The sequence below is a fragment of the Phodopus roborovskii genome, unplaced genomic scaffold, assembly GCF_943737965.1.
Source record: "Phodopus roborovskii unplaced genomic scaffold, PHOROB, whole genome shotgun sequence".
Classification (NCBI taxonomy): domain Eukaryota; kingdom Metazoa; phylum Chordata; class Mammalia; order Rodentia; family Cricetidae; genus Phodopus; species Phodopus roborovskii.
The window spans coordinates 5,926,026-5,951,907 of NW_026125554.1; the positions used below are offsets into that span (position 1 = coordinate 5,926,026).

At 52.3% G+C, this 25,882-nt stretch overlaps 2 protein-coding genes across 6 annotated transcripts; one reads left to right on the plus strand and one right to left on the minus strand.

Moving 5' to 3' along the window:
• Positions 1-25,707, plus strand: Trip10 (thyroid hormone receptor interactor 10). 5 transcript variants are annotated; one of them, XM_051177663.1, is made up of 15 exons: positions 12,468-12,580; positions 13,766-13,881; positions 13,978-14,034; positions 16,168-16,315; positions 16,395-16,457; positions 17,006-17,110; positions 17,208-17,336; positions 17,985-18,131; positions 18,249-18,443; positions 19,794-19,961; positions 20,167-20,276; positions 23,782-23,914; positions 24,102-24,247; positions 24,547-24,668; positions 25,290-25,707. In XM_051177663.1, exons 1-15 carry the CDS (start codon positions 12,557-12,559, stop codon positions 25,436-25,438), a joined length of 1,812 nt encoding a protein of 603 aa, XP_051033620.1. In that variant the 5' UTR covers positions 12,468-12,556; the 3' UTR covers positions 25,439-25,707. The 5 variants fall into 5 exon arrangements, with proteins under 5 accessions (XP_051033625.1, XP_051033620.1, XP_051033622.1 ...); XM_051177665.1 differs by having other exon boundaries at positions 12,490-12,580; positions 24,550-24,668; XM_051177666.1 differs by lacking the exon at positions 19,794-19,961 and having other exon boundaries at positions 12,490-12,580.
• Positions 1,721-10,411, minus strand: Gpr108 (G protein-coupled receptor 108). Its single transcript, XM_051177669.1, has 17 exons — positions 10,241-10,411; positions 9,544-9,663; positions 8,227-8,277; positions 7,951-8,033; positions 7,248-7,372; positions 6,964-7,157; positions 6,766-6,870; positions 5,157-5,290; positions 4,966-5,041; positions 4,546-4,619; positions 4,330-4,447; positions 3,670-3,800; positions 3,460-3,503; positions 3,166-3,215; positions 2,968-3,051; positions 2,754-2,878; positions 1,721-2,193 (listed from the first exon to the last, which is right to left on the minus strand). Exons 1-17 carry the CDS (start codon positions 10,364-10,366, stop codon positions 2,121-2,123), a joined length of 1,713 nt encoding a protein of 570 aa, XP_051033626.1. The 5' UTR covers positions 10,367-10,411; the 3' UTR covers positions 1,721-2,120.
• Positions 25,708-25,882: the final 175 nt, after the last annotated feature.

The window sequence follows — 25,882 nt, forward strand, 5'->3', positions numbered from 1 at the left end:
AGCCTGGTCTGGAGAGACAGTGAAATGCACCTGGCAAATAGAACACTCAGGTAGGTGCCTTACACCCAACTCCCTCGGTTTTTTTCTCTCCCCCACCCTGCCCCTTATTTTCTTTTTTGAGATATTCTCATTGTACAAACCAGAAGCTCACACTCCTGCTGGTGCCTGAGAGCTGTGGAGGACAGGTGTGAATGCTATGTGGTTAACTTACATCTTCCAATTTATTATTATTATTATTTTAATTCTATGTGCTTTGGTGTTTTGCCCATATGTGTGTGTGAGGGTGTTAGAACAATGGACCTGGAGTTATATAGTCTTGTGCTGCCATGTGGGTGCTGGGAATTGAACCTGAGTCCTCTGAGAGAACAGCCAGGGCTCTTAACCACTGAGTCATCTCTCCGCCCAGAAATTTTTGTTTTTTGTTGTTATTCAGACTGGGTGTCCTGGAACTCACTCTGTAGACCAGGCTGGCCTTGAACTCACAGATAGCCTCCTGAGTGCTGGGATTAAAAGTTTGTACCATCATACCAGGTCCTCCTCCCCATTGTGAGCAATGGGAGTATGCTGGGCCCCACCAGGGTACCTCCCTTGGTCTCCCCTTCAGATCTTCCCTTGCACTGTTAGGGAACACATTCTCATCTGGTGAGGACTAGGGTGTGGCCATCTTTGGAGTGGGAGGGCTATCGCTGCATCAACTTCCGCATGCACAGCTGCACAGCGTCCTGGGTCAAAGTTTTAAGTCTTTTAGGACTCTGCCTGCCGCTGCCCTGGCTAGGCCCAACTCTGCTCCCACCGCCGCCTCTTTCCACACCCTCCCCAGCCTGTAGAGCTTCTGCTGGCTGAGCTACATGTTCATCTGGGCTGCAGCTGGTCTCACTTTCTTATTGTGGAGCCTTAACCCTGCCCCTTGCCTTTGTTCAACCTCCCAACCCCTTGTGGTGTCTCTGCACACTTGTAAGACATTCCTGGGTATCCTCAGGGGAGGGCACAGAGGAGAGCCATCTTGAAGAGCTAACTCTTAAGGGGGTCTCCAAAAGACCAGGCCAATGCTGTTGCTGGACCCTTAAGGCCATGATTATTCATTCTACAAGCCCAGAATCTCATTTAGCCCAGGCTAGCCTCAAACCCTAGTAATTCTCCTGCCTCGGCTTCCTCAATGTTGGATGGAGCTAGAGGCTTCCTGAATGTTGGAGTTAGAGGCTTGAACTGCCATGCCTTGCTATTAGTTTTCTCTGTGGCCTAAAGTAGTTCTTAATAACCCTCCCCATACTGATTGTGTCTGCAGGTGTGACAGCCACAGGGGTGCCATCCACCTTAGTTTTAAAACAGGGTGTCTCAAGGGCCTGGGCTGCAGGAAGTAGTAGGCTAGGCCGGCTGGGCAGCCAGGATCTGGGATCTGCCCCTTTGAACCTCTCTAGTGTTAGGATTACAAGCACACACACATCTCCACCTAGGCTTTGCGGTCTGCACTACGATCAAGGTACAGGTATAGCAAGCACTTTGGTATTCCCACAGCCCGGTCACACAGTACGTACGGCCTGTCTTCAGGGGACACGGGTTCATCTTCACCATTTGTGGCTGTGTCAGTCCCTTAGTGACTCCCATCCTCGTTCTGGTGACTTGCAAGACCCTTGAGGATTGAGGTGGGGAGGGAGACTTGGCCACACTGCCCCCAGCAGCCAACACAGGGCCCAGCACAGCATTGCAGACCATCCTGCCCTCACTGTGAATTCCACTTTCTCTTTATTTTTATCTGTTCACTGACTGGCCCAAGGTTTCACGAGGATCTCCAGAGCAATAGGATGACAGACATGTGCCACCATGTAGACTGAGGATTCAGGATTTGAGATCATAAATGCAGCCTGCCTCAGGCACTCAAACCCCTCAACATCAAGAAATGTAAGACATGGAAAAACAAAGAGCAGTCCTTATTGTACTGAAAGAGGCCAAAGTGTCCCCTGGTGAGGACAGGGCTGCAGTGCTGGGAAAAGGGTGTTCTTTTCTGAAAGGCTCCTTGGGGTCCCACGTCCTGGGTGCCTTGTTGGCAGGGGCCTGTAGGGGGGTCTCTGCACACACTTGGGGACAGAAGGTCTGAGGGTGGTTGGCTGGACACAGGGAAATCACAACAGCTCCCGGCCACTGGCAGTCTTGTTGACTTTGGAGAGGCCTTCCCGGAACCCAGAGTCCGTCATCCTGGGAGAGGAACATAGCAGAGGCAGGGTCCAACAGCTGAAGGGCAGCAGGCTTGGCCTGCTCCCATCCTACCCCTCTACCCCGGGACCCAGCCCAGCAGTGAGTACATTAGTCTCAACCCTGCTGTCAAATCAGCCTGACTTCCACCACTCCAGAGCCGCCTGGTCTTGGCCTAGCTTGCCTCTGAGGGCCCCAGGCTTGGGTGTCACAGACCATCCTTTACTACCAGTGCTCTAACCCCACCCCTAGTGACTCCAGACCTGCCAGCCCTCCAAGCTGCACCCACCAATCCACCCCTCCTCCTCAGCCCAGCTGGCCCCTAGAGCCAGCTCTGCCCAACTCCTAGGCCACCTCCAAGCACTTGGACCAGTGTTAAGGCTACTCATACAGCACCTTTAGTACTTTTTGGCCCCACACACCCACAGTCCTGCCTAGCCACACCCCCAGAAGCAGCCTAGGCCTTTCCCCATCCTGCATTGTTGCCCTGGCATAAGCCCTTACCTTAGTCAGGCCCCGCCCCTTCCCAGCCCCGCCCACCACATGCTGTACAGTGTGCTCACACTTGCTCCATCTGCACATCTTCCTCATCCTCCTGTGGTAGCTGCAGGTAAGGGTTGTCCCCTGCTGGCTGGAACTTGTAGCCGGTGAGCACAAAGAAAGCCAGTGTAGAACTCTCCACTAAGAGCTGGGGGCCAGGGCACAAGGTCAGGCGGAGCTCCCTGGCCACCCATACGCCTGACCCCCCCCCCCAGGACCCAGCTCGGCTCTGCTTACCTGGTACAGCCACTGCCACTGGAAGGGCACTGCCACACGCAGCAGGATGGCGATGATGCGAGTGAAGTAGATGTAGCAGATGACCTGGGGGTATGTGGGGCATGGGGCATGAGCATGGAGCATGGGTGGGGCTTGGTGGGCAGGGGCAGAGGGCAGTGGGGAGACTGAGGCCCGGCCGGGGGAGGGCAGAGCTCCTACCATGACGTAGTAATGTCGGAACAGCTTCAGCTTGGCCAGGTTCACTGCCACTGTGGGTGGGCACAGAGTGGGGGTGGGGGGTCACTCAAAGTGGCAAGAGGGGAGGCAATGGAGAAGGGGACAGGGCCTGGGGGGTAGTTTCAGGGCAACAGGATTAACAGTAGCAAGCACAACTGGCAAGGGGGAAGAGAGGTGACTGAGGGGACAAAAACACAGCCATGTAGACACTGGGACCTGCCACCAGGTGTCAGACAGAAAGCAGGGCTGGGAAAATACTGGAGGAGGGGTCCTCACCCTTCCCATCAGTGCCAGATGCGTCCTGCAGATGCCGGATGGACCTGGAGCAGGAGGAGGAATGTGGGAAGTGATCACGACCCTGACCCAGTGCACAGGAGTCTTCTGTGGGGTAGGTAGGGGCCTGGGTGGGGATGAGGTGAGGGGCAGGGCTCACCCAGGGAAGGGCACAGGGCCTCAGTAGGGCTGAGGGGCAGGTCAGGGTCCTACCACACGACTGGGAAGAGGATGGCACCACAGCAGATGAGATCCACCAGGAACAAGATCTCCTTCCAGAGTCCATAGTCACTGGCACCCTCCTCACGAGACTCAATGACAATGTATGCCACATTAGCCAGGACCTGTGGGGATGGCAAAGTGCCACCTGGTTTTATTCCCATTCTCTTACCCATGTCCATGAAAATGAGCCATTTCCAAATCCCCTACCAACATGGACTTCCCTCCCTGCACCCTATACCAACATCACTCCCTGTATCTCATATCAATCTCTCTCTGTATCCCACCCCAGCATCCCTCCCTGTATCCCACCCCAGCATCCCTCCCTGTATCCCACCCCAGCATCCCTCCCTGTATCCCACCCCAGCATCCCTCCCTGTATCCCACCCCAGCATCCCTCCCTGTATCCCACCCCAGCATCCCTCCCTGTATCCCACCCCAGCATCCCTCCCTGTATCCCACCCCAGCATCCCTCCCTGTATCCCACCCCAGCATCCCTCCCTGTATCCCACCCCAGCATCCCTCCCTGTATCCCACCCCAGCATCCCTCCCTGTATCCCACCCCAGCATCCCTCCCTCGCATTCCTCTCTGAATCTCTTCCTATGTCTCCTGAGCCCCCCTCTTTACACCTTTCTAGACCCCCCCCCACACACCTGCAAGGGGATCACAATTCCAAAGATCTTCTTCTCCTTGTCCGACAACATATACTTCACAAAGGCCCAGCCTGAGCCAATCAAGGCAATAGTGATGAAGAGAAGGGCGCCTTTCAACCTGGGAAGCCAAGGTCGGGGAGGTCTGATGATGAAGTGGGGGGGGGCCCACTCCCCCTACCTGCCTCTCCCACCTGTGTGCAGAGCCAGGTGACTCACAAGTGTGTGATATAGTGCATGACGGCGAGGCCTTCGATGGGGTGGCCTTGGCTGTTGATGAAGTAGTAGTTGATCTGGAGGTGAGCAGATGGACAGGCAGTCAGAGAGAAGGATGGACGAGCGGGGGACAGTTTAGGAACAGAGATTAAGTACGGCATGAGTGGTTGATTGGGGAGGGAAATGAAAACTGTTAGTCACCATGGATTCCCGCCACAATGACAGGAGGGGGTTACAGTTGGGTGGGGGATGCCTAGACAATAGGATGGACAGTTAGCACGGGAACAATGGATGGTTCTGGAGGGTAGGCAGTGAGAGCTAGGCTGAGTGTGAAGAGAGATGAGATGGACAAGGCACACAGGTGGACAGATGTCCCATCTCACCATCCCACCCTTGTGTCGCCAACGGGCCCTGTGTGCTCACGCTGTGGAAAAGCAGGGAGATGCTCTTGGTGAACGCCAGGGCTGCCATGAGCCAGTGGATCTTAAAGACACTGTATCTGCAGGAGGGAGAGCAGGGTGGGGAGATTACCGCTGAGATTAGGATGTGCGGGCCTCAGAAGAGACAAGGGTGAGGGTAGGGGTGTGGAAGGCAAGGGGGGGGAGGGGCTTTACGTATTCTTGCAGAGCACGGACACCCAGAAGATGCCTGCGGCCAGGAAGCAGGCAGACATGGTCAGATAGAGCTTGAAGAGGGGGATTTCTGCCGCTGACAGGAAGCCTTCTGGATTCTTTTCTCGAATCATCACCTGTAAGGGGAGGCAGGTGACCTTGCCCCTGTGGCTCTAGCTCTGGGTTTCCCAGTCTCCAGCTCTTCCACTTTCTAGCTAGAGCCTCAGTACAAAGTGACAAGTATTTTTGTAGGGTCTGCCACATTTCCAGAAGACTGGGAAAGGCTGAACAATGTAAGCCAGGGACAAAGAAGTGTTACATGGTGTTAGTTAGGGGCCACCCAGGAGAAAAGTGACTGACTCAGTATTCAATACAATGTCCCCACCTTGTGACTGGATCATTTAGGCCAGTGGTAGCCCTCCTCTACCCTTTAAAACAGCTCCTCAAGCTGTGGTGACCCCTCCCCCCCACCATAGAATTATCTTGTTGCTACTTCATAACTATAATTTTCCCACTGCTATGAATCATAATGTGAACATCCAATAGGCAAGATATCTGATATGTGACCCTCAAAGGGATTAAGGGCCACAGGCTGAACACTACTGAATACTGTGTGATTCTGTTCCTATGTGTGTGGAGGCCAATGACAACTTCAGGTGGTTGCCCTTGGAACACACTGAAGGTAGGACAGAACTGACCGCTGCCAGTTGCCCTCTGACCTCCATATGCACCGTGCATACATATTCAAAATAAATGTAAAACAGGTCTATAGATTGCCCAAGACACGGCTGGGGAGGCAATGCAGCTGGGAAGGTGCTTGCCTTGTAATCATGAGAAGCAGAATTCAGATCCCAGAACCCACATTAAAGAAAAGCCATGGGCAGTAGCATAAACACGGAGACAGGAGGATCCCTATGGCTTGCTAGCCGGCCAGCCTGGCTGAATCTGCGAGCTCCAAGCCAGTCAGAGACCCTGTCTCAAAAAACAAGGTGAGCTGGGTGTGGTGGCGCATGCCTTTACTAAGTACTCAGGGGCAAAGGCAGGTGGTTCTCTGGGAGTTCAAGACCAGCCTGGACTATACAGTGAGTTCTAGGCCAGCCTGGGCTACAAAGTGAGACCGTGTCTCAAAACAAAATGCAAATGTCAAGATGGACAGCATCCCAAGGAACACCAGTGGGGGTTGACTGTGACTTCCATATGTACACCATACAAGCTCCCCTGCACAAATGTATGAAACACACACACACACACACACACACACACACACACACACACTATGCACACCTGAAATAGATACAATTTTGTCTTCCCTTAAATACTTCCAATTGGAGGACAGTTGGATACCCTAGCTTGCATGTCTCACCAAAGCCCAATGGAGGACTTTAAGAAGTTCATCCAGGAGCTGGCGAGAAGGCTCAGTGAGTGAAGAAGCTTGCTGCCAAGGCTGACCACCTGAGTTTGATTCCTGGGGCCCACATGGTGGGAGGAGACAACTGACTCCTGAGATTTGTCACATGTGTTGTGGTGCAATAAAGTGTGATGAAAAGACAAAGAGAACCACAGGACAAAGACAAAGCAGCTCAGCAGGGTGCACCTGTCCTTTGACACTCACAGTGAGGTCAAATGGCTGCTCCTTGCCAGGATTGGAGTTGTAACAGTTGTGGAAGTTGAGGCTGTACTGGCCTTCCTCAGCCCTGGAGCCGATCACCACGTGAAACTGGTAACAGGGAGAAGTGAGGTCTCAGAAGGGTTCCCCAGCCATGGCAGGGTTTGGGGGAGGTAGGGACACAAGAGCAAGGCAGGTACTCACACTGAAGTTGTATGAGTTGTTGAAGTGGCCCAGTCCCAACACCAGTTCCTCCTCCTTCCCACTGGGGTCCTGTGTGGGCAGATGCCTCTGTGGCTGGCCCTCTGTTGAGAGCCTGTGTACCCCAGGGGTAATTTTCTCTCCTGAAACTTGGGGTGCTCCAGAGTTTGCATGATTCTCTTCGACTGCAGGGGTCTCTGGAAGGAGATGGGGATGACTGTCAAAGAACAGATGGGCAGAAAATTAGGGTGCATCCAGGGCAGCTCTGCCCTGCCTGCTGGCCTTACCACTGTTCTGCTTAGGGGTGCCTGCTGTCTCTGGCTTCCGGAGGCCTGACTGGGCAGGGGCGTCAGGGAGGAGGCCAGGGAAGATGAACAATTTCCTCTGCTCCCCATATTTTTGGACTTGGACCCTTTGATGAAACAGGGGAATAAGGAAAGGGGAGAGTGAAATCAATGGTCAGGTATACATGTGTGGACACCCTCCCTATAGGGCTGGAAAATCTCTCTGAGTCACTGGCCACCAAATCTTAGCATCTGGCCACCACCCCATCCATGTGGCTCCCACGCTAGTGGTTGTCTATTGGGAAGGGCAGATGATATGGCCTGGTCTGCAGGGTGAAAGGCCTGTGATCCAAGATACTTGGAAGGTCAAGACAGGAGGGTTGCAAATTCAATGTCAGCCTGGGTTACAGAGTGCATTCAAAGCCCAAACTTGTAAAGCTTACTGAGACCCAGTCTTAAAGCATACAAAGAGGGCTGGGGGTGTGGTCAAGGGTGGAGCCCTCACCTAGAATCCCCCAGTGAGGGGCCGGGGTATGGTCAGGGGTACAGCACTTGCCTATAATTTGTAAGGCAGTAGGTTCAATTTCCAGTAGCATATGTGCGGGCACATACATACACACACAAACACACAATGTACCATGCAGCAAAAGTGATGGGCTCTCTCCCCCGAACTGTGGATCTTTGGGGGTCCCTTATCCCTACTCACTGGAGGTCCTTGATATCAATGAGGAAAAGGACTAGGAAGTTGCTGCTATTTCTCTCCAGAGGGCATTCCTGGGAATTCCGGCTCTGGGGAGAAGACAGAAATGACCTGGGTTACAACTGCCCATGGATCTAGCCTTGTTCAATGTGCTATCCATTCATCCAGGGCCTCTCCCTGCCCCTTCTTTGGAAATGAACCCAGGGATTAGGCTTTACACAAAGAAGACAGGCCCTCCACATCATCAGTTCTCTTTCATCCCCTCTGATGTTCTCCACTCACCGAGTAGGAGTGAATGCTGCCAGATCGAACTCGACTCAGGCTGAACCCCACCTGATGGAAAAGGAAAACACCGCCTGCAGCAGAAGCGATGCAACCTGGTTCCTTTCTGCTTTGAGACAGGTGCTTGCAGGCAGCCCTGGCTGGAAGGGTACTCATCATGTTGCCCAGGTTGCGGTTGGACTTGCATCAGTGCCACACCCCTCCCTTAATCTTGGAGGTATTGAACTTCCACCATGTGCTAGATACTTAGATTCCCAATGACACTTCATGGGCTATGCAGACTAAAGCAGCAGGGGTATGATTTTGAGGCAAACCTGAACTATATAAGACCCTGGCTCAAAACAAACTTAAAATGAGGCTGACTGGGCGTAGTGGTGCATGCCTTTAATCCCAGTGCATGGCAGGTGAGTTTGAGACCAGCCTTATCTACACAGTGAGTTCCAGGACAGCCAGAGCTACACAGTGAGACCCTATCTCAGATGTCACCCCCCCAAAAAAAAAGACAAGAAAAATAAAGAGAAAATAAGGCCATTATAAATGAGGCATCTATATCACACCTCTTCTACCAAGGGAACATGGCTGAAGAGGGGGGAGGGAAGAATGTAAAAGCCAGCGGCTGAGAAGGACTAGAGAGAAACGATGTCTTCTGGACACAGTAGACTGCTGCTTATGAACTTTACAGCAGCTGTGGTTGTTTGTACAGCATCAAGCCAGTCCACATTCCAGCATGGAGGAAAGAGGGATGCTTGAACCCCCCACACCTAGCTGAGGAGCTATGGACAGCTGATGGATGCTGGGGAGGGAGAGCCAGTCTTCTTTAAGGGTATGACCCCAGATGAAAATAGAGAGGGTCTGGCTGCTGTGGCACTGCAGAGGCTGGCAGGCCAGCTGAGGCTACACAGTGAGACCATGTCTTAAAAAAAAAAAAAAAAAAAAAAAAAAAGACATGAAATAGGGAGGAGTTAGGGAAGGTGAGGATGGATCTTGGAGGAGTTAGGGAGAACAGTAGGGGGCATGATAAAAATATATTATATGCATGTATACAATGTTATACTACAGAGGGCTGGGGTTGTGTGGGTGTGGTTCGGCAGTAGAGCACTTGTCTGGGGCTGGGTAACTTGATCCCCCTGCCTCAGCCAGCAGGGATGCTAAGGTGACTTAATCTGCATCCCAAACCTCCAGACTGTATGAGAACCTGTATTCATTCCTAAGTTACAGCTAGGGAAACTGAGGCTCAAGAAGGTTATGGGACTTGCCATAGATCACATGGGTGAGGGACAGGGCTAGGATGGGATTCCAGAGCTTGAGTCTTCTCACCTTTGGCCGCTTCTCTTCTGTCTCGTGGTGGCCCAGGCGAAGTAGGCTCAGCTCCACTTCCAGGGAACCATTGGTGTAGAATCCAAAGCTGTTCAGTTGGATGTCAGCTCGCTTCTCTCCCTGCAGGAAACCAGAGAGACAGTGTCAGCAAGGGTACTTTACCCACTAGCTCCCCTGAGAGACTCTGGACATTTTAAAATCAGGGCACAAGCACATGAGAAAGCCTTCCTGGGAGCAGATGTACTGGTGGCATTTCCCTGCTTCAGTCCCAGGCAGCTACAGGGTGGGTCTGAGTGTCCAGGAGATGAAACTCTGGCACTTCCATGGAAGGCCCAATATTGATGTGCACTACCCGGAGAGTGGGTTACGAATGCTGGTGTGACCAGCTCCTACTTCACAGAGCTGAATTTTCAAATTAGTCCCCCCACCTCCCATCGAAGTGAATTCCAGGAAGATCCCACCAGGTAGCCCCTCCGCCCAGGAGGCCCTATGGTTGTTACCAAGGGTCCCCGGTAATTTAAAGGGCCTGGAGTCAGGGGTCCCAGGAGATGGAGCCCCGCCCCCTAAGCCAGGCCAACCCATTGCGAGCGGGGGGAAGGGGGCGGGACAAGACCACTCGCGGCCTGCAGTGGGGGGTGCGGCCGCTCCAGAAAGAGCTATCGGGGCAGGATGACGAGGCCAAGCCCGCGGGGCTCACTGTGAGCGCCAGCCGGTGGATGCGGCCTGAGCAGCCGCCCAGCATCAGCACCAGCAGCGACAAGCATCCCCATCCGCATTGCGCTGGGCTCCCGCCGCTGAGCCCCCTCCTCTCGCTCACGGCCATCTCTGGGGCTGCGGCAGCCCCACAACACCGCCTCTGACGCCTGATAAGGCCCGCCCACTTCTAAGCCAATCGTTGTACAATGTGTCCGAGTCACCCAATTATCAACTGAGATGCTTTTGATGGACACAAGTCCTTCCAAATGGGCGTGCTTAGTCTTTTCAGCCCCGCTTTCATGTTCTCCAATCCTTAGACATATCGTCCCGGATGCAGTTTGATGAACAGAACTACTCACCAATGATCTAGGAACCCATATCCGTTCCTTAAAGCGGAATTCCTTCTTCAACTCTTAACGGTCCAAGACTACATTACCCAAGAACTCAGAGGAAGCAGATCGGCGCAACAAGGCACGCAAACTACATTTCCCAGTATGCCCAGGGACTCACTTCCTTCCCCCAACCCCCAACCCGGGACGTGGCTCTCGGCCAGAAGTAAAGCTTTTGGTAAACATAAGCATCTGTTGAGGCTTGCCCTGTTCCTGTCCCACCGAGAAACCTAAAATCTTTGGCCCTATGCTGCCTGGGATAATTCTTGACCTTATGCTGACGTTGATCTCAGGCTGAGGGTCTTTTTAGGTCCCACCTGCAGACTCCGCCTCAGGCTTAACCCCCTTGCAGCAGCTGAGCTCTTCAAACTGAAACCCTGACCTCTCCCTATTCCGATCCTAGGCACCTCACCCTATTTTACACACTTCATCTTTTCTTTAGATTATCTTTACTGCATGTATGTCTGTGTGAGATTCCGAAGTTATAGACAGTTGTGAGCTGCCACGTGAGTGCTGGGATTTGAATCGGCGTCCGTCAGTGCTTTTAATCACTGAGTCATTTCTCCAGCCCCTCACACCCCATCTTCTACAGAGCCCCCAGATCTGGAAAAGTCCCAACTTCTGGACCCTAGCTGTTAATAGTCTTCAACTTTTACCTAAACTGTTGACCCCGCCGCTAAACTTCCCCCCTAGTCTGTACCTTATTCTCATCTGACTCCTCCTCCACTCTCCTTCCCCAACCCCCACTCGGCTTTGCATCTGCGAGCTTATCCTTCAAGCTGCCAGCAGGTGGGGCTAATGCTCACCGGAGCCTCAGTTCCAGTGGGGTCTCTGGGGCATTTTTCCTCAAAAATCCGGACTGCGCTTCTCTTCCAGCAAAAGCACAAGAAGGGTGTTTGGTATTTCTGCAGTAGCGGAGAAAGCACCTACTGCTGGGGAGAGTGGGGGTGGGAGCCACCAGGGTATCTCTCTCTCTCTCTCTCTCTCTCTCTCTCTCTCTCTCTCTCTCTCTCTCTCTCTCTCTCTCTCTCGGGGATTTACAAGGCGTGAAAGGACTTTTATGATCGGGAGGACCCGTACTTGTGAGCCCCAGGGCCCCAGAGTCTACGCTAGGGCGAGGGTAGGGTGCCGTTGAGTGGGTGGCTGGAGCCACATTGGAATCTAGTGAGCAGTACTGATTGGGCCTCAGTGAATGAGGCTGGGAAATGGGCAGTCATGTGCAAGCGCAAGGTACAGGCGCGCGCGCGCGCGCGCGTGTGTAGTTCAGAACTGGGACTCCAAGGGCAGCCTGTCCTCAGTTTCTCAAAGGAGGCTATGGCGGGGAGGAAGGGAAGTCAGAATGCGGTGGGGGTGCGCTAATGGACCTGGCATTGGCTGGAGGTGCGTCCTGGGCTGGATCGAAATCATCCCATCTGCTCTGTGGCCGGAGGGAACCAAACCATTAATAGGACGAAATGGAGATTTCTGGAGCCTAGTTGGTCCCCTCAAGAGCCTAGTAACCGACCGCAGGTTTTTTCTGCTTTGGAGTGGGGGAGAAGTGGGAGAGACTCCTTGGGTTTAGGGCTTTGATCCTTTATAAGAAATACGAAGTTAAATGGAAAGGATGAATAGTTTGGGATGGCAGAAGAGGGTAATATGGGGGTACAGATTGGAAAACAAATCGAGGCATCCTTTAAGGAGGTCCATAGCCCTTTAAGAGAGGGCGGAGCATTCATTGAGCTCCGCCTCATTGGGCTCCGCCCTTAGGGCGCCCCGCTGGGGGCTGGGCGGGGCAGGGGAGTGGCAAATCGCAAAGGGGCGTGGCGGCCTAAGCGGGGGGCGTGGTCTGGTGGCGGGGCTGGGCTGGGCACACCGCCCTGAGGCTGAGTTTGTGGAGGGTGGCGGGGACCCGGGCAGGAGGTGGTGGCGTCCTCGGCGGCAGGACCAGCATGGATTGGGGCACCGAGTTATGGGTGAGTTCTTTCTTCCCAGATTACACGGTTCTTCCTTGCTGGGGTCCTGGCCTCTCCGCTCTTTGTCCCCTACGTACCTTTGCCGGGACTCTGCGATTTCCCTCGCAGCTGATCCCGTGGGTCCCCGCCCTCTGCCCTCAGCACTCTCTCAAAAGTTCCTTGGGGGACTTTCTAGACGCCCAAAGGGCCCTAGGGATACTTTGCCTAGGACCCGTATAGGGAAACTGAGTCACAGAGTTTAGAGTGAGGCCATCAAAAGACCAGGCCAGGGAGGGGGGGACAGCTGGGCGAGGTCACCTATTTTGAGCGCCCTGGCCTGGCTTGGAGGCTAATCTTACGGCCCCTGGGTCCCTGCCCGTCGCCCGCCTGTCCGGCTGGGAGGGGGAGGGGACCCTTTGGTCACCTTCTCTCCCACGTGGGGCCTCACCGGGTTTCTTCCCCGCTTGCAATTGCCCGAAAGGGCTTGGGACGTTGAGGGGGAGGGGAAGGGGGCTGCAGGACTCGGCCCTGGGCGCTGGGCGGAGCCACCCCTTACCCGCCACTTAACCTCACCCAGGAAGACCTAGAAGTTTCCCTGAATCCTTGTTGGACTATTGACCCCTCCTCTTTCTGGAGGCGGTGGAGTCTTCGGGTGTAGTGGGGGCGAGCCACTGTAGTGGAGGCATCACAGAAACAGGGGAAACTGAGTCACTCAACGGGGATCCCGGGGATCGTGGCAAATGGGGAAATCTGGCCATTGAGGTTTCCTCCTTTCATGCACTTTGAACTGCACAAACCCTTCCCTTCTGTGCCTGTCTTATGTGCCAACTCCACTTTATTTTCCGGAATTTGGGGGGGGGGATTAGAGGATTCGGAGGAAGCTGGAATAGCTTAGCCTCCTCCCACACCCTTGTTGGCCACCCCGTCTCCGAGAGACCCCGCCGTCCGGTTTGGGGCCCTGGCGCTGTTGTCCAGGCCCTTCCCGGGAGGAGAAGATGGGGGTTCCCGCCAGCTTCCTGCCTCCCCCTGCGCCACGCTGGGGCGGCGCCTGGGGAAGCCAGCCAGTCCTTGCTGGAACAGCAGAGCCACGAGGTTGTTCCCTGTCCCGCCCCCTGTTTGTCCCCCACTCCGGTGTATCGGGTCTCTGGGGCTTCGAAGCTCCCTCCAGGTGACCCTGACCCTCCCCACTCGAACCCCTGCAATCAGGATCAGTTTGAGGTGTTGGAACGCCACACGCAGTGGGGGCTGGATCTGTTGGACAAATACGTGAAGTTCGTGAAAGAACGCGCTGAGGTGGAGCAGGCTTATGCCAAGCAACTCCGGTGAGCGCCAGGGTGGGTGCTGGCTGGGACTCGGATGGCTGGGATCCGGCAGGAGGGCCAGGTTCTCAGCCTCCTTGCCTCTGTCCTCACCCTTAGGAGCCTGGTGAAAAAGTACCTTCCCAAGAGACCTACCAAAGATGACCCCGAAGTCAAGTAAGAATGGATAAGACTCCGGGGGAGGGAGTGGGTGGGAGGGAGAGCTGGAGCCCGCAAGGGTCTCTCTCCTTCCCAGAGGACACTCCACTTCCACACCTTCAGTCCCTCCCTTTATAAGCCTGGGTGTCCTGGGGTGAAATTTACTCCCTTCCAGCAGAGCATCCTTTTGGGTTTGTAAAAGTCTCAATTTAGCACAGTTATTTGGGGAAAGTGGCATTTTACTTTTACTATTTATCTAATTTTGAGAGTGAGGTGCACCCATATATGCCACCATGGGGCACTTTCAAAAGTCAGAGGACAACTTGCAAGAGTCAGTTCTCTCCTCACCATGTGGGTCCCAGGTGAAACTCAAAGATCACCATGCTTAGCTGCAAGCACCCTTTTTCCTGTTACACCATCTAGCTGCCCCTAGTTCTTATCTTTGAGACATGGTATTGGTTGTTCTGTTACTCCCTCTTGTAGCCAGGACTTTTAATGAGGACCAGCATGTATCAGTAAGCCAGGCTTGGGCCAGTGATTTTTATTGTCTCTGTTCTAATCTGCAAAATGGGTCTGATGGTGGTTCCTATCCTTGCTGGTGTGTGCAAAGATGAACTGAGTTCATTTGTCTAAAAGCACTGGTCAAAGCTGGGCATGTTGGTGCACACCTGTGATCCTAGCACCCTTGGGTTTTAGGCTAGCCTTGCTATGTAGTAAGTTTGAGGCTAGCCTGGGCTGGATGATACTCTGTCTCAGATTTCTAGACAAACAAACTGGTAGCCAGTCTGTAGTTATTTCCAGGAACTTTTAACTGCATTGCAAACCCTTCCCTTTAAAATCTAAAAGGTGAGCTGAGCTTATTATCCCTGCATTCTGGAGGCTGAGACCCAGAGGTTATGAGTTCTAGGTCAGCTTGGGCTATATAGTGAGGCTATATTTTTAATAAATACGTTAAAAAAGTTTTAATTCAAAAGCTCCAAATTGAATCCCAACACTTGCAATACAAAAATTAAGATAGTTGTTTGTGATAGCTGGTTAGATTGGTGGCTTGGTATGAGTGATACTCTACTTAGCAGCATGATCAGGGTTTTCGAGGATTAAAATGTGTGTGTGTGTGTGTGTGTGTGTGTGTGTGTGTGTGTGTGTGTGTGGTCTCAGGTAGTCCAGGCTGGTCTCAAACTCACGATCTAGCGCAGGACTGATTTTGCTGCCTCAGCTGCTTGTTTATGCTGGGGGTGGAACTAGGGCCTCATACATACCAGAGGGCTCTCTACACATACAGCACCTCTAGCCACTGTGCCTGAGGATTGAAAAAGTGCTCTAACAAAACAAAATTGGTCGTTGTGTTTAAATTACATGGAATTCCTTGAGTCATCTAGGAAGGGTCTGTGCAAATCTTGCTGTTACATAGAACACCTTAAGCATCCTTTACTTTGGTACCCTCTAGCAACCCTAGAAATGGTTGCCACAGTTACTGAAGGATTACTATATTCATACATCTCACTGTGAAATTTGATGAGGGATGCTAGGCATGATGGCTCGACTCTGTGAACTCTGTAGTCAGGAGACTGAAGCAGGAAAAGCAAGGGTTCTAGGCTAGTTTGGGCTATGAAGCCAGACCTTGCCTCAAAACCTAACAAACAAAAACAAAAACTTGATTCTAGAATTCTGCCACCAGTCTTGGGGAGTGACACAGAAGATGTTATCAGGGCTGAGCATGGTGGCATACAACTTTAATCACAGCCTCAGGAGGCAGACACTGGCAGATCTCTATGAGTTACAGACTGGCCAAGGACTACATAGTGAAATACTGTCTCAAACAACAACAAAGAGGTTGTAAGCACTGTGCATCCAAAAAATTTTGATTTGCAAAATGCATCTGAACTAAGGGCTAGAGGTTAGGGACACAGACAACTCTACTTGGGAATGAATGTCACTCAAGACTTCCTTTTTTTTTTTTTTCCTTTCTCCTCTCCTTTGTCTCTTTTCCCTCTCTCCCTTTCTCTCTTCTGAGGGTCTCAAGTAGCCAAGGTTGGCTTCAAATTCTCCATCCTCCTCCTGTCCTGGGATGACAGGCCAGTGTCATTGTTTCAGGTAGGGATCATGCTTGCCCCTCTGTGATCCTGACCCCTGCTATTCCCCTTCTACCAGGTTCAGCCAGCAACAGTCATTCGTTCAGCTTCTCCAGGAGGTCAATGATTTTGCAGGCCAGAGAGAGCTGGTGGCTGAGAGTCTGGGCATCCGAGTGTGTCTGGAGCTGGCCAAGTACTCTCAGGAGATGAAACAGGAGAGGAAGATGGTGAGTTCCCTTCCCTCCCCTACCCACTCACTGAGGGCCCTGTTGGAACCTTGTTGAGGGTCTCCGTTTATTTGCACAGCATTTTCAGGAAGGTCGACGGGCTCAGCAGCAGCTGGAAAATGGCTTCAAACAGCTGGAGACTGTGAGTGTGCATGGAGGTAGCTGGTGGCTAAGGCCCAGAGGAGCTGGGGTGGTGGTGGCTACTTATGTGTGACCAGACCCCGCTTTCCTTCAGGGGTACCCAGCACACATACCTATTGTGCCCACACTTTATTTTGAGGTGGGGTCTTGTGTAACCCATGCTGGCCTGGCCTTGAACTCCCCCCCCTCCCGTGTGTGTGTGTGTGTGTGTGTGTGTGTGTGTGTGTGTATGTGTGTGTGTGTGTGTTTGTGACTCCAGGACAACTCTCAGTTCTCTCGTTCCACCTCTGGGGGGTTCTGGGGAATTGAACTCAGGTAGCCATGCTTTCTTGACAAGCACCTTTACCTGCTGAGCCATCTTTCTGGTCCTGTTTTGGTTTTGGAGACAATGTCTCATATGCTGGTCCAGGTTGGCCTTGAATTCCTGATCCTCCTGCCTCCCCTCCAGCCACCCATAGTGCTGGCCCACAGCTCCCTGTAAACCTTGACCTCCCCACTCTGCTCTTAGGGGAAGGCAGGTCCTTCACACCAGTTCTTTCTCCTGTGTAGAGTAAGAGGAAATTTGAGCGAGACTGCCGGGAGGCTGAGAAAGCGGCTCACACTGCTGAAAGGCTGGACCAGGACATTAATGCCACCAAGGCGGATGTGGAGAAGGTGTGTACAGGGTAGAGTCTGTGATAGGCTGGTGCCATCAGAGTGGGGTAAAGTCAGTACCTGACCACGTCCTCCACCTTGCCATCCCACTGCCCAGGCCAAGCAGCAAGCCCACCTTCGGAACCACATGGCGGAAGAGAGCAAGAATGAGTATGCGGCCCAGCTACAACGCTTTAACCGAGACCAGGCCCACTTCTACTTCTCACAGATGCCCCAGATATTCGATGTGAGCGCTTTGAGCTTCTTGACAAAATCAACCCCTCCCCCACGTTAGTCCACTCCCACACTAGTGCCAGCACCCCAGCTGCCATGTCCCTACTCCTAGATTGAAAGACTGGAGAACAGTGGCCCCAGCACTCTGGAGGCAGAGGCAGGAGAATAGCAGAATTTTCAAAGCCAGCCCAGACTACATAGCAAGTTCCAGGACAGCCTGTCTCAGAAGGGAGGGAAGGAAGGAATGGGAAAGGGATGGGCAGACAGAAGCAGGAAGCGAGGAAGAGATACCATTCTTTGGTTTTAAAACTCCTGGTCATCCTTCTAACCCCAGTTCTAACAGGCTCCAGGTCTCAAATTTCCAAAACCTTATAAGCCACTCTGTCCCAACCCTGGTGTTAGGATTGCCTGTGTTGTGTGTACTTTTTATTTCAAAGCTCTGGCTTATCATAACCTCAGAAGGAGGCTTTTCTGAACCCTTGACCCTGCAACTTTTACTCCTGCTCCTGCAACTCTCACCGATATCCGCCCTCCCCCCCCCCGGGGGGGGGGGAAGGCGGATCTGACTCTGTCTTAGCTCTCAAGCCTGGGCTTGGGGGCTGATGCCTTCAGCCTGGAGGTGACTGTGGTTGACTCACCGATGATCTCCCTGGTTCTACAGAAGCTGCAGGACATGGATGAACGCCGGGCCACCCGCCTGGGGGCTGGGTACGGGCTCTTATCCGAGGCTGAACTGCAGGTGGTTCCCATTATTGGCAAATGCTTGGAGGGTATGAAGGTGGCTGCGGAGTCCGTGGATGCTAAGAATGTGGGTGCTCGGCATGGGCCCAGTGGGATGGATTGTGGGCTGAGGGAGGGTGGATTCCTAAAAGTAGCTCCTTGAACCAGCCGCTGGTTGTCCCTCATTCCCTGTCTCTTCCCACAGGACTCACAAGTCCTCATCGAACTACACAAGTCAGGGTTCGCCCGCCCTGGTGATTTGGAATTTGAGGACTTCAGCCAAGTCATGAACCGAGTGCCTTCGGACAGCAGCCTGGGCACCCCAGACGGCAGGCCCGAGCTCCGAACAGCCTCCAGCCGTAGCCGTGCCAAGCGCTGGCCTTTTGGGAAAAAGAACAAGGTGGGATCCGGAGCTCTTGGGGTGAGGAGTGGGTGGGAAGTGGGGGACAATCAGCCGAGGTCCTCACTGAGTCAGCTCCAGCCACATGGAACACCGAGTCCTGGGGCAGGAATTTTCCTCTTGGCTGTGGGCCCAGGCTAGAGGGAAGGAAAGAGAGGAAGGCGCAGGCCTGCTAGCTTGGGAGTCCCTCTAAGGATGAGAGGGCACCCTGTGACATCTTCTGCTGTATTCTGAGTCCCTTGAAGAGCTCATGTTGGCCTGAGTGCCATGACATTGCCCCCCAATCCCTAGGAATCCCCTGTCCCCATCTCCATCTCTATGTTTCTGGGGACCCTACACCTCCTATGCATTTTCTCCTTGGGAGTTTGACTTTTAGGGTCTGGTGTATACCTTGACACCTCTCAGTTTATCCTTCCACAACCCTTCCTTCCTTTAGCCATCCCTCCAGTTGGTTTATCCTTTTCATCCCACTCAGACTGAGACCCCTCTACCCGCCACCTGCTATCCCTCCCAAGCTTGGACTTCCCAGGGGTAGGCAAGCACCAGATATCCCCACCTCTCATCCCCTACCTGTCCCCTTTAGCCTCTGTGTCTGACCACCCTAGTTCTTAAAAAAAAGTTATGTTTATTTATGTGTATCATATGTATTTGTGTGTTTGTGCACATGTAGTGGTCACAGGAGAACTTTCAGGACTCTCCTGGGTCCCAGGGACCAAACTCAGATAGATCATCATGCTTGGTGGTAGTAAGCATTTTTACATACTGAGTCATCTCTGTGTCCCCAGCATTTGTTTCCTACTTTCTCCCTACCTTATAGAATGTAAGCCCAGAAAGTGGGGTATCTGACCTCCTGGGGTGCTACATGAGTCCCTAAGACTCAAGGAACAGAGAGCGCTTGGGAAGTGGGTGTGGCACCTGCTTCAGTCTTTTTAACTTATTAGAATTCTGTTTATGTGTATTTTGGGGTTATGTGTATTATGTGGAGGTCAGGGAATAGCTCGTGGGAGTCAGTTCTCTCCTTCTGTTTTGTGGGTTCTGGGGTAGAACTCAGGGCTTGGCAGCAAACACCTTTCCCTGCTGAGCCCTCTGGCTGGCCCTGGCTCCCATCTCCTTTCTTCCCTGGCATCTCCCAGGTCTTCCCTTGTTTCTTTTACAGGTGTTTTCTGTGTGATCTTACAGTTCAGTTGTGATTTTCTTATCATTATTTTTCCCTCTTTCTCCATTTTGTTTTTCCTGTTTCCTGTGTCCCGTCCGTCCATCCATCCTTCCTTGCGTCCATCCATCCTTCGACTACATCCTCGCGCCTCCATCCCTGACCCATCCCCCCACTTCCCTGGCCCCCACCGGTAGCCACGTCCCCCATCCCTATCCCTCCTGGGGGGTCACCTACCCTCCACATTGTCTGATGGATCCCCGTCCCCTCGTTCTGGCCGTGACCCCTTGGCTATACTGAGCGAGATCAGTAAGTCAGTCAAACCGCGGCTAGCATCCTTCCGCAGCCTCCGAGGTGGCCGTGGGGTAAGTTGAGGCCGGATGGTGGACCCTGGGCTCTTCTCCTGCCGCCTGCTGGGTCCCCCAGATTCCAGCTTTGCTGTATGCATGGCCTCGCTCCCCAAAAGCCTTGCCAGGGGAGGAAGGTGGACCTGGTATCTCAGGAGCGAGAGAGGCGCTTGGGAAACTTATGGTTGCAAATCCCAAACTCAGCCCTTGTGTCACCTTCCAGACGGTGGTCACCGAAGATTTCAGTCACCTGCCCCCAGAGCAGCAGAGAAAGCGACTCCAGCAACAGTTGGAAGAGAAGAACCGTGAGTTGCAGAAGGAGGAGGATCAGAGGTGAGCATGCGTGGTAGAGGAGACTGGAAAGGAACATGAAACTAAGCAGGAGCTACTCCAGGGCTGGGAATGCGCTCCATGGTAGAGCACTTGCCTGGGTACCCATCTGCTGCTACCATGTTTCATTAGTACACAAGGATTTCCCAACACATACTGGGTTCTGTAGGTCTCTGCTTGTGGAGTTTGTCTGCTTTGTTTCTATCTTGTGGGTGTGTGAATTGGTGTAAGAGCTATGTGGGGCCAGAGGAGGAGATCAGCATCCTCTTCATTCTATTTGTGAGGCAGGGTCTCTCCTCAAACTGGGTTTTGTGTCTTGTTGGCTAGGCTGGCAGCCAACAAACCTTGGCTGTGCTGTCTCTGCCCACTGAGGTCACAGGTGGTTTGTGGCTGTACCCACCTTGTTACATGGGTGCAGGAATTGAAACTCAGGTCCTTAAGGTTGCTCAATAAGTGCTCTTAACCATTGAGTAGTCTCTCCATCCCCTTACCTTGTCCCTTGTTTTTTTGTTTGTTTTGTTTTGCTTTTGGTTGTTTTTTGTTTGTTTGTTTGTTTTGTTTTGTTTTGTTTTTGAGACAAAATCTTACTGTGTGACCCTGGCTGACCTGGACCTTGCTGTGAAGATTAGGCTGGTCTTGAAATCACAGAGGCTCTCAAGTGATCGTATTAAAAATGAGCATCACTACACTGGCTTCACGTGACTTCCTTTTGAGACAGGGTCTCAAAGGAACTTCGTTTGCTGAGTGGCCTAGGCTGGCCAGCCAGTGAGACCTGGGGATCTCCTATTTCTGCCTCCCCAATACTGGGATTCAGGCATGAGGTCTCATGCTGGGCTTTGTCCTTGGGAGCTGGAGGTTGAGGTCAGGTCATCGTGCCCACATGGTGACCACTAATAATGGTTTTAGAGGATATTCCTGTCACACAGCTGGGTGTGGTGGCACCTGTTTGTAATCTCAGCATTCAGGAGGCTGAGGCAGGAGGGTCGTAAGTTCAAAGCCAGCTGAGGTTTCTTGAGATTGTCTAAAACAGCAGTGGAGAAATGAGATGTGAAAGCAGGAAAGAATCTGTTACTTTCCATTTTCTGTAAGTTGCTCCGGCAGATGGAAATATGAGTGCTTGTGCAGTCTTCCTCCCCAGAAAATCACTGGCTCAGTTTACTCCCTGTCTACTCAAAAATACCCTCAATGGGCTGATTCAGTGGCTAAAGGCTGGAAGACTATTTCAATCTCAGATGGTAGAAGGAGAGAACCCACTCCCACAAGTTGTCCTCTGACCTCTAAACAGGTGTGGTTGCATGTAAGTGCATATATGGGCTTGTGTGATAAATAAGTAGACAAATAAATTAAAGAATAGCTACAGTGCCAGCTTAGGTTAATACATACTTTGCTACAACAAACTTTTTTATAGTTTCTGAGACAGGGTTGACCTCTGTAAGCCTGGAACTACCCCCAGCAGCCCTGGGGGATTCTAGATGGGATTGCACCCCCGACCATGTCCCAGAGCCTCACTGGGGATTCTAGGTGTGGTTCTACCCCTGGTCACACCCCATCCCCTCCCTGGGGTCCTCTAGGTCGGGCTTCACCCTGACCACACTCCCAGCCCCTCCTTGGGGGATTCTAGGTGGGGCTCAATCCCTAAGCAATCCTCAGCTCCTTACTGAGATTCTAGGCAAAGCCCCCCCTCCACCCCCCAGCCCCCTTTTTATTTCTTATTTTGAGACTAGGTCTGGTTAAGTTGCCCAGGCCTCTCTGGAACTTTCAATTCTTCTGCCTGTCTTCCAAGTAGCTGGAATTACAAAACCAGTACCTAGGCTCAGTTTCAAAGATTTTAGTAGACTGGAAAACAAAACAAAAAGCCCAGTTCGTGTAGTCTTACTTCATTAATACTGAGACAACTCACGCTCAGGAACTCTGTCAGTCTTGAGTCACCATCGTGATAGGAGGAAAGGAGAGCTGAGTTATCTAATGCTGAAACACAGAACATTAATGTGCAAAAAAAAAAAAAAAAAAAAAAAAAAAAATCTGCCAGACAAGAAAATCTTTAGTCATTCTTTCCAAGCACAAAATCCTCTCCCCAGCCCATTATGTAATAGGGGTGATGCCGGCCACTTGTTAGCAGGTGGCTGGCCAGATTCTATTTGGCTGTTCAGATGTGGCCTTCTCTACAGAGTGGAAATCATGGGACAAAAGCCACACTTGGAGCTATATGCAGCTTGGGCACACATTTCTAGTGGTGTGAATCATCTGTCTGCCTGGCTTTTTGGTTTATTTACTTTTTAAATTTTTGTTTTTATTTGTTAATTTGTTTTGTATCTGGACTTACACATGCTACAGTTTCTGTGTAGAGGTCAGAGGACAACTAGCTGTAGTTGGTTCTCTCCTTCAACCACATGGGCCCTTGGGGATTGAACTCCAGTTGTTAGAGTTGGTGGCAAGTGCCTTTATCTGTTGAGCTCCTTCACTGGCCCTTATTTTTGTGTTTTATTTTGAGACTGGGTCCTGCTATGTTTTCCAGGTTGGCCTGGGTCGTTAATGTGCTACCATTCCTGGTTTATTTCACATGTGTGGTCATGTGTGTGCTTGTTTTGGGCTACTACAAAACAACCTTGAATGTTGTTCCTCAGGTGTGGTTCAGATAGTTTTCTGTATATATGCAATTATGTGCAGCCATGCATAACTCTGCATACATGGAGGCCAGAGGATCTTACATGGTGGCTACTCGTGTGTGTGTGTGTGTGTGTGTGTGTGTGTGTGTGTGTGTGTGTGTGTACACATAGCCCTGAATGTACAGAGAGAGAGAGGCATGAGGATCTCACATGGTGAATACTCTATCTGTGTGAGTGTGTGCAGCCCTGTGTGCACAGAGGCCAGAGAATCTCACATTGTGGCTGTTCTATCTCTCTTATTCCCTAGAGATAAAGTCTCTTGCTGAACCAGCAGCTGGGCTGATAGCCAGCAGGTCCTAGTCTTTGCCTCTTTCTATCTCTGTCCCCCACAGTGCTTGAGTTATAGGCACTTATAGAAGCCACACCCAGATTTTTACATGGGTGCTGGGGCTTCAAACTTATGTCCTTAGGCTGGTCCTCTTACCATTGAGCCATCTCCCCTGTCTGCCTTGTTTCTTAAGACAGGGTCCTTAACTGATTTGCCGCTCAAATTCAGCTGGACTGACTGGCCAGTGCTGGGATTATGCCACATATGCCACCACATCTGGCTTTTATGTAGGCTTTGGGGATTGAACTCGTGTCCTCACATGAGCAAGCACATTACCCACTGAGTAACCTCTATAATCCCATTTTGAATTTTTTGAGATAGGTTTCAGTTAAGGTGCCCGGGTTAGCCAAGGCTGGCCTTGAACCTGCTGTATTCCAGCCTCAGCACATGCCATGGTGCCCAGGCACATTGGAACCCATCACCAGCGTCTCGCCTATCCTTGAGCTTGGTTTTTACTTGTTAGATCATGGGAGTGTGTGTTTTCCTTCCTGTCTGTCTGTCTGTCTGGTCTTAGGGAGGCCCTGAAGAAGATGAAAGATGTATATGAGAAAACACCACAGATGGGAGACCCTGCCAGCTTAGAGCCCCGCATTGCAGAAACCCTGGGCAACATCGAGAGACTGAAGCTAGAAGTGCAGAAGTATGAGGTCAGAGGGATGCCCTGGGGAGGGGCGGGGGCAGGCCGTCCTGTGTGAGTCACTTGCTGGGTGGGGGAAGGGGATAGAATCTAAGTTTTGGGTGTGCATGGGTGATGTCAGGAAATGTCTCCAGTCCAAGAGTGGGCTGACCTCAATGCTTACACTTGAAGTCATGCTGATCCCCAAACAAACTTAGGCTTGGTTGGCAGAAGCTGAAAGCCGGGTCCTCAGTAACCGGGGGGATAGCCTGAGTCGTCACTCCAGGCCGCCTGATCCCCCAGCTACTGCCCCACCAGACAGCAGCAGCAGTAGCAATAGTGGATCCCAGGATAATAAGGAGAGGTGAGTGGGGTTTGGCCCATAATCCCCCAGGGGGCTGGGGCTGGGAGGCGTGGTCAGAGTGGCAGCCCCACCTGGAATCCCCCAGTGAGGGACCCAGCCTGGTCAGGGGTGGAGCTCCACCTAGAATCCCCCAGTAAGGGACTGAGGCGTGGTCAGTGGTGGAGCCCCACCAAGAACCCAGCAGTGAGGGGCTGGGGGGTGTGGTCAGGGTAGAGCCCTACTTGGAATACCCCACTAAGGGACTGGAGAGGCTCAGAGACCCTGGAGGTTGAGGCACTAACCTTTCTTCCATCTCCTAGCAGCTCTGAAGAGCCCCCTTCAGAAGAAGGCCAGGACACCCCCATCTACACTGAATTCGATGAGGACTTTGAAGAGCCTGCATCCCCTATCGGCCAGTGTGTAGCTATCTACCACTTCGAAGGTGGGCCGAGTGCATGAGTTACCTTTTCTTATTTTGACGAAAAAGAGCTCAGCGTGAAGGCTGTAGCTCAGTGATAGGGTGGCTGACTAGCATTCAGGAGGCTGAGGTTCAGTCCCCAGTACTGGCGAGGGACTTGGGGAATCAACTTAAGGAAGGGTTATTTTATCTTCTATTTTAAGCATTTTTATTAATTCTTTTTTTTTTTTTTTTTTTTTTTTTTTTTTTTTTTGTATGAGAGAGGTCATAGGACAACGTTCAGGAGTGGGCGCCCTCCTACTATGTGTGTCCTGGGGACCAAACTCTGGCTGTCAGACATGGCGCTAGTACCTTTACCCCTTGAGTGGGCTCACAGGCTCTCTGTCTCTGTTTTATTCAGTCCAGCGCCCCAGCCTGTAGGATGCTGCTGTCCACATTGTTGATGGGGCTTCCCATCTAAATTCCCCCAATCTAGAAACTCCCTCACAGGCACTCCAGAGGTTTGTCCCAGCGGTGGGTGGGATCATTGAGGCTGAGGCTAACAGTGTTAACCCTCACACCAGGGCATGTGGCAGTTGGCGTGGAGCTGTGGCTTTGGATCAAATTCACCAAATCTGACCTGTCCCTACCCCCATTCCCCAACAGGATCCAGTGAGGGTACCATCTCCATGTCCGAGGGGGAAGACCTCAGCCTGATGGAGGAAGACAAGGGTGACGGATGGACACGGGTCAGGCGGAAACAGGGAGGTGAGGGCTATGTGCCCACATCTTACCTCCGAGTCACACTCAACTGAACCCCACCAGAGCGGGGACGAGGGGCAGGGCTGTCAGCTGCTGCTTCTGGGCCACAGGAGCCCCCAGGACCTTGCACTTTATTCCTGCCCTCGTGGCTTTTGGCTGAGACCTGTGTAACCTGCTGTCCCCCTCTTCACCCCACATGTCACCTATAGGGACCCACTTGTGCCTTCCTGCGTGGTTGTATATATTTAAGACCTTTCTTCCTGCCGCTCGGCTTGGGCCAAGTTTTGTTTTATATGAAAAAGTATATATATAATTATATAAAGCTCTTGGAGTCTGTGGCCCTGATGTTGGGAATGGACCCTCAAAAGGTACCTCTGTGGAGAGACAGCTCTGCAGCGGGTGTTGGCTGCTCTCCCAGTGGATCCTGAGTTGTTTTTGAACAGCAACATTGCATCTCACAACTAAACAAGCCTGTGCCCCCTTCGGCCAACTCCGAC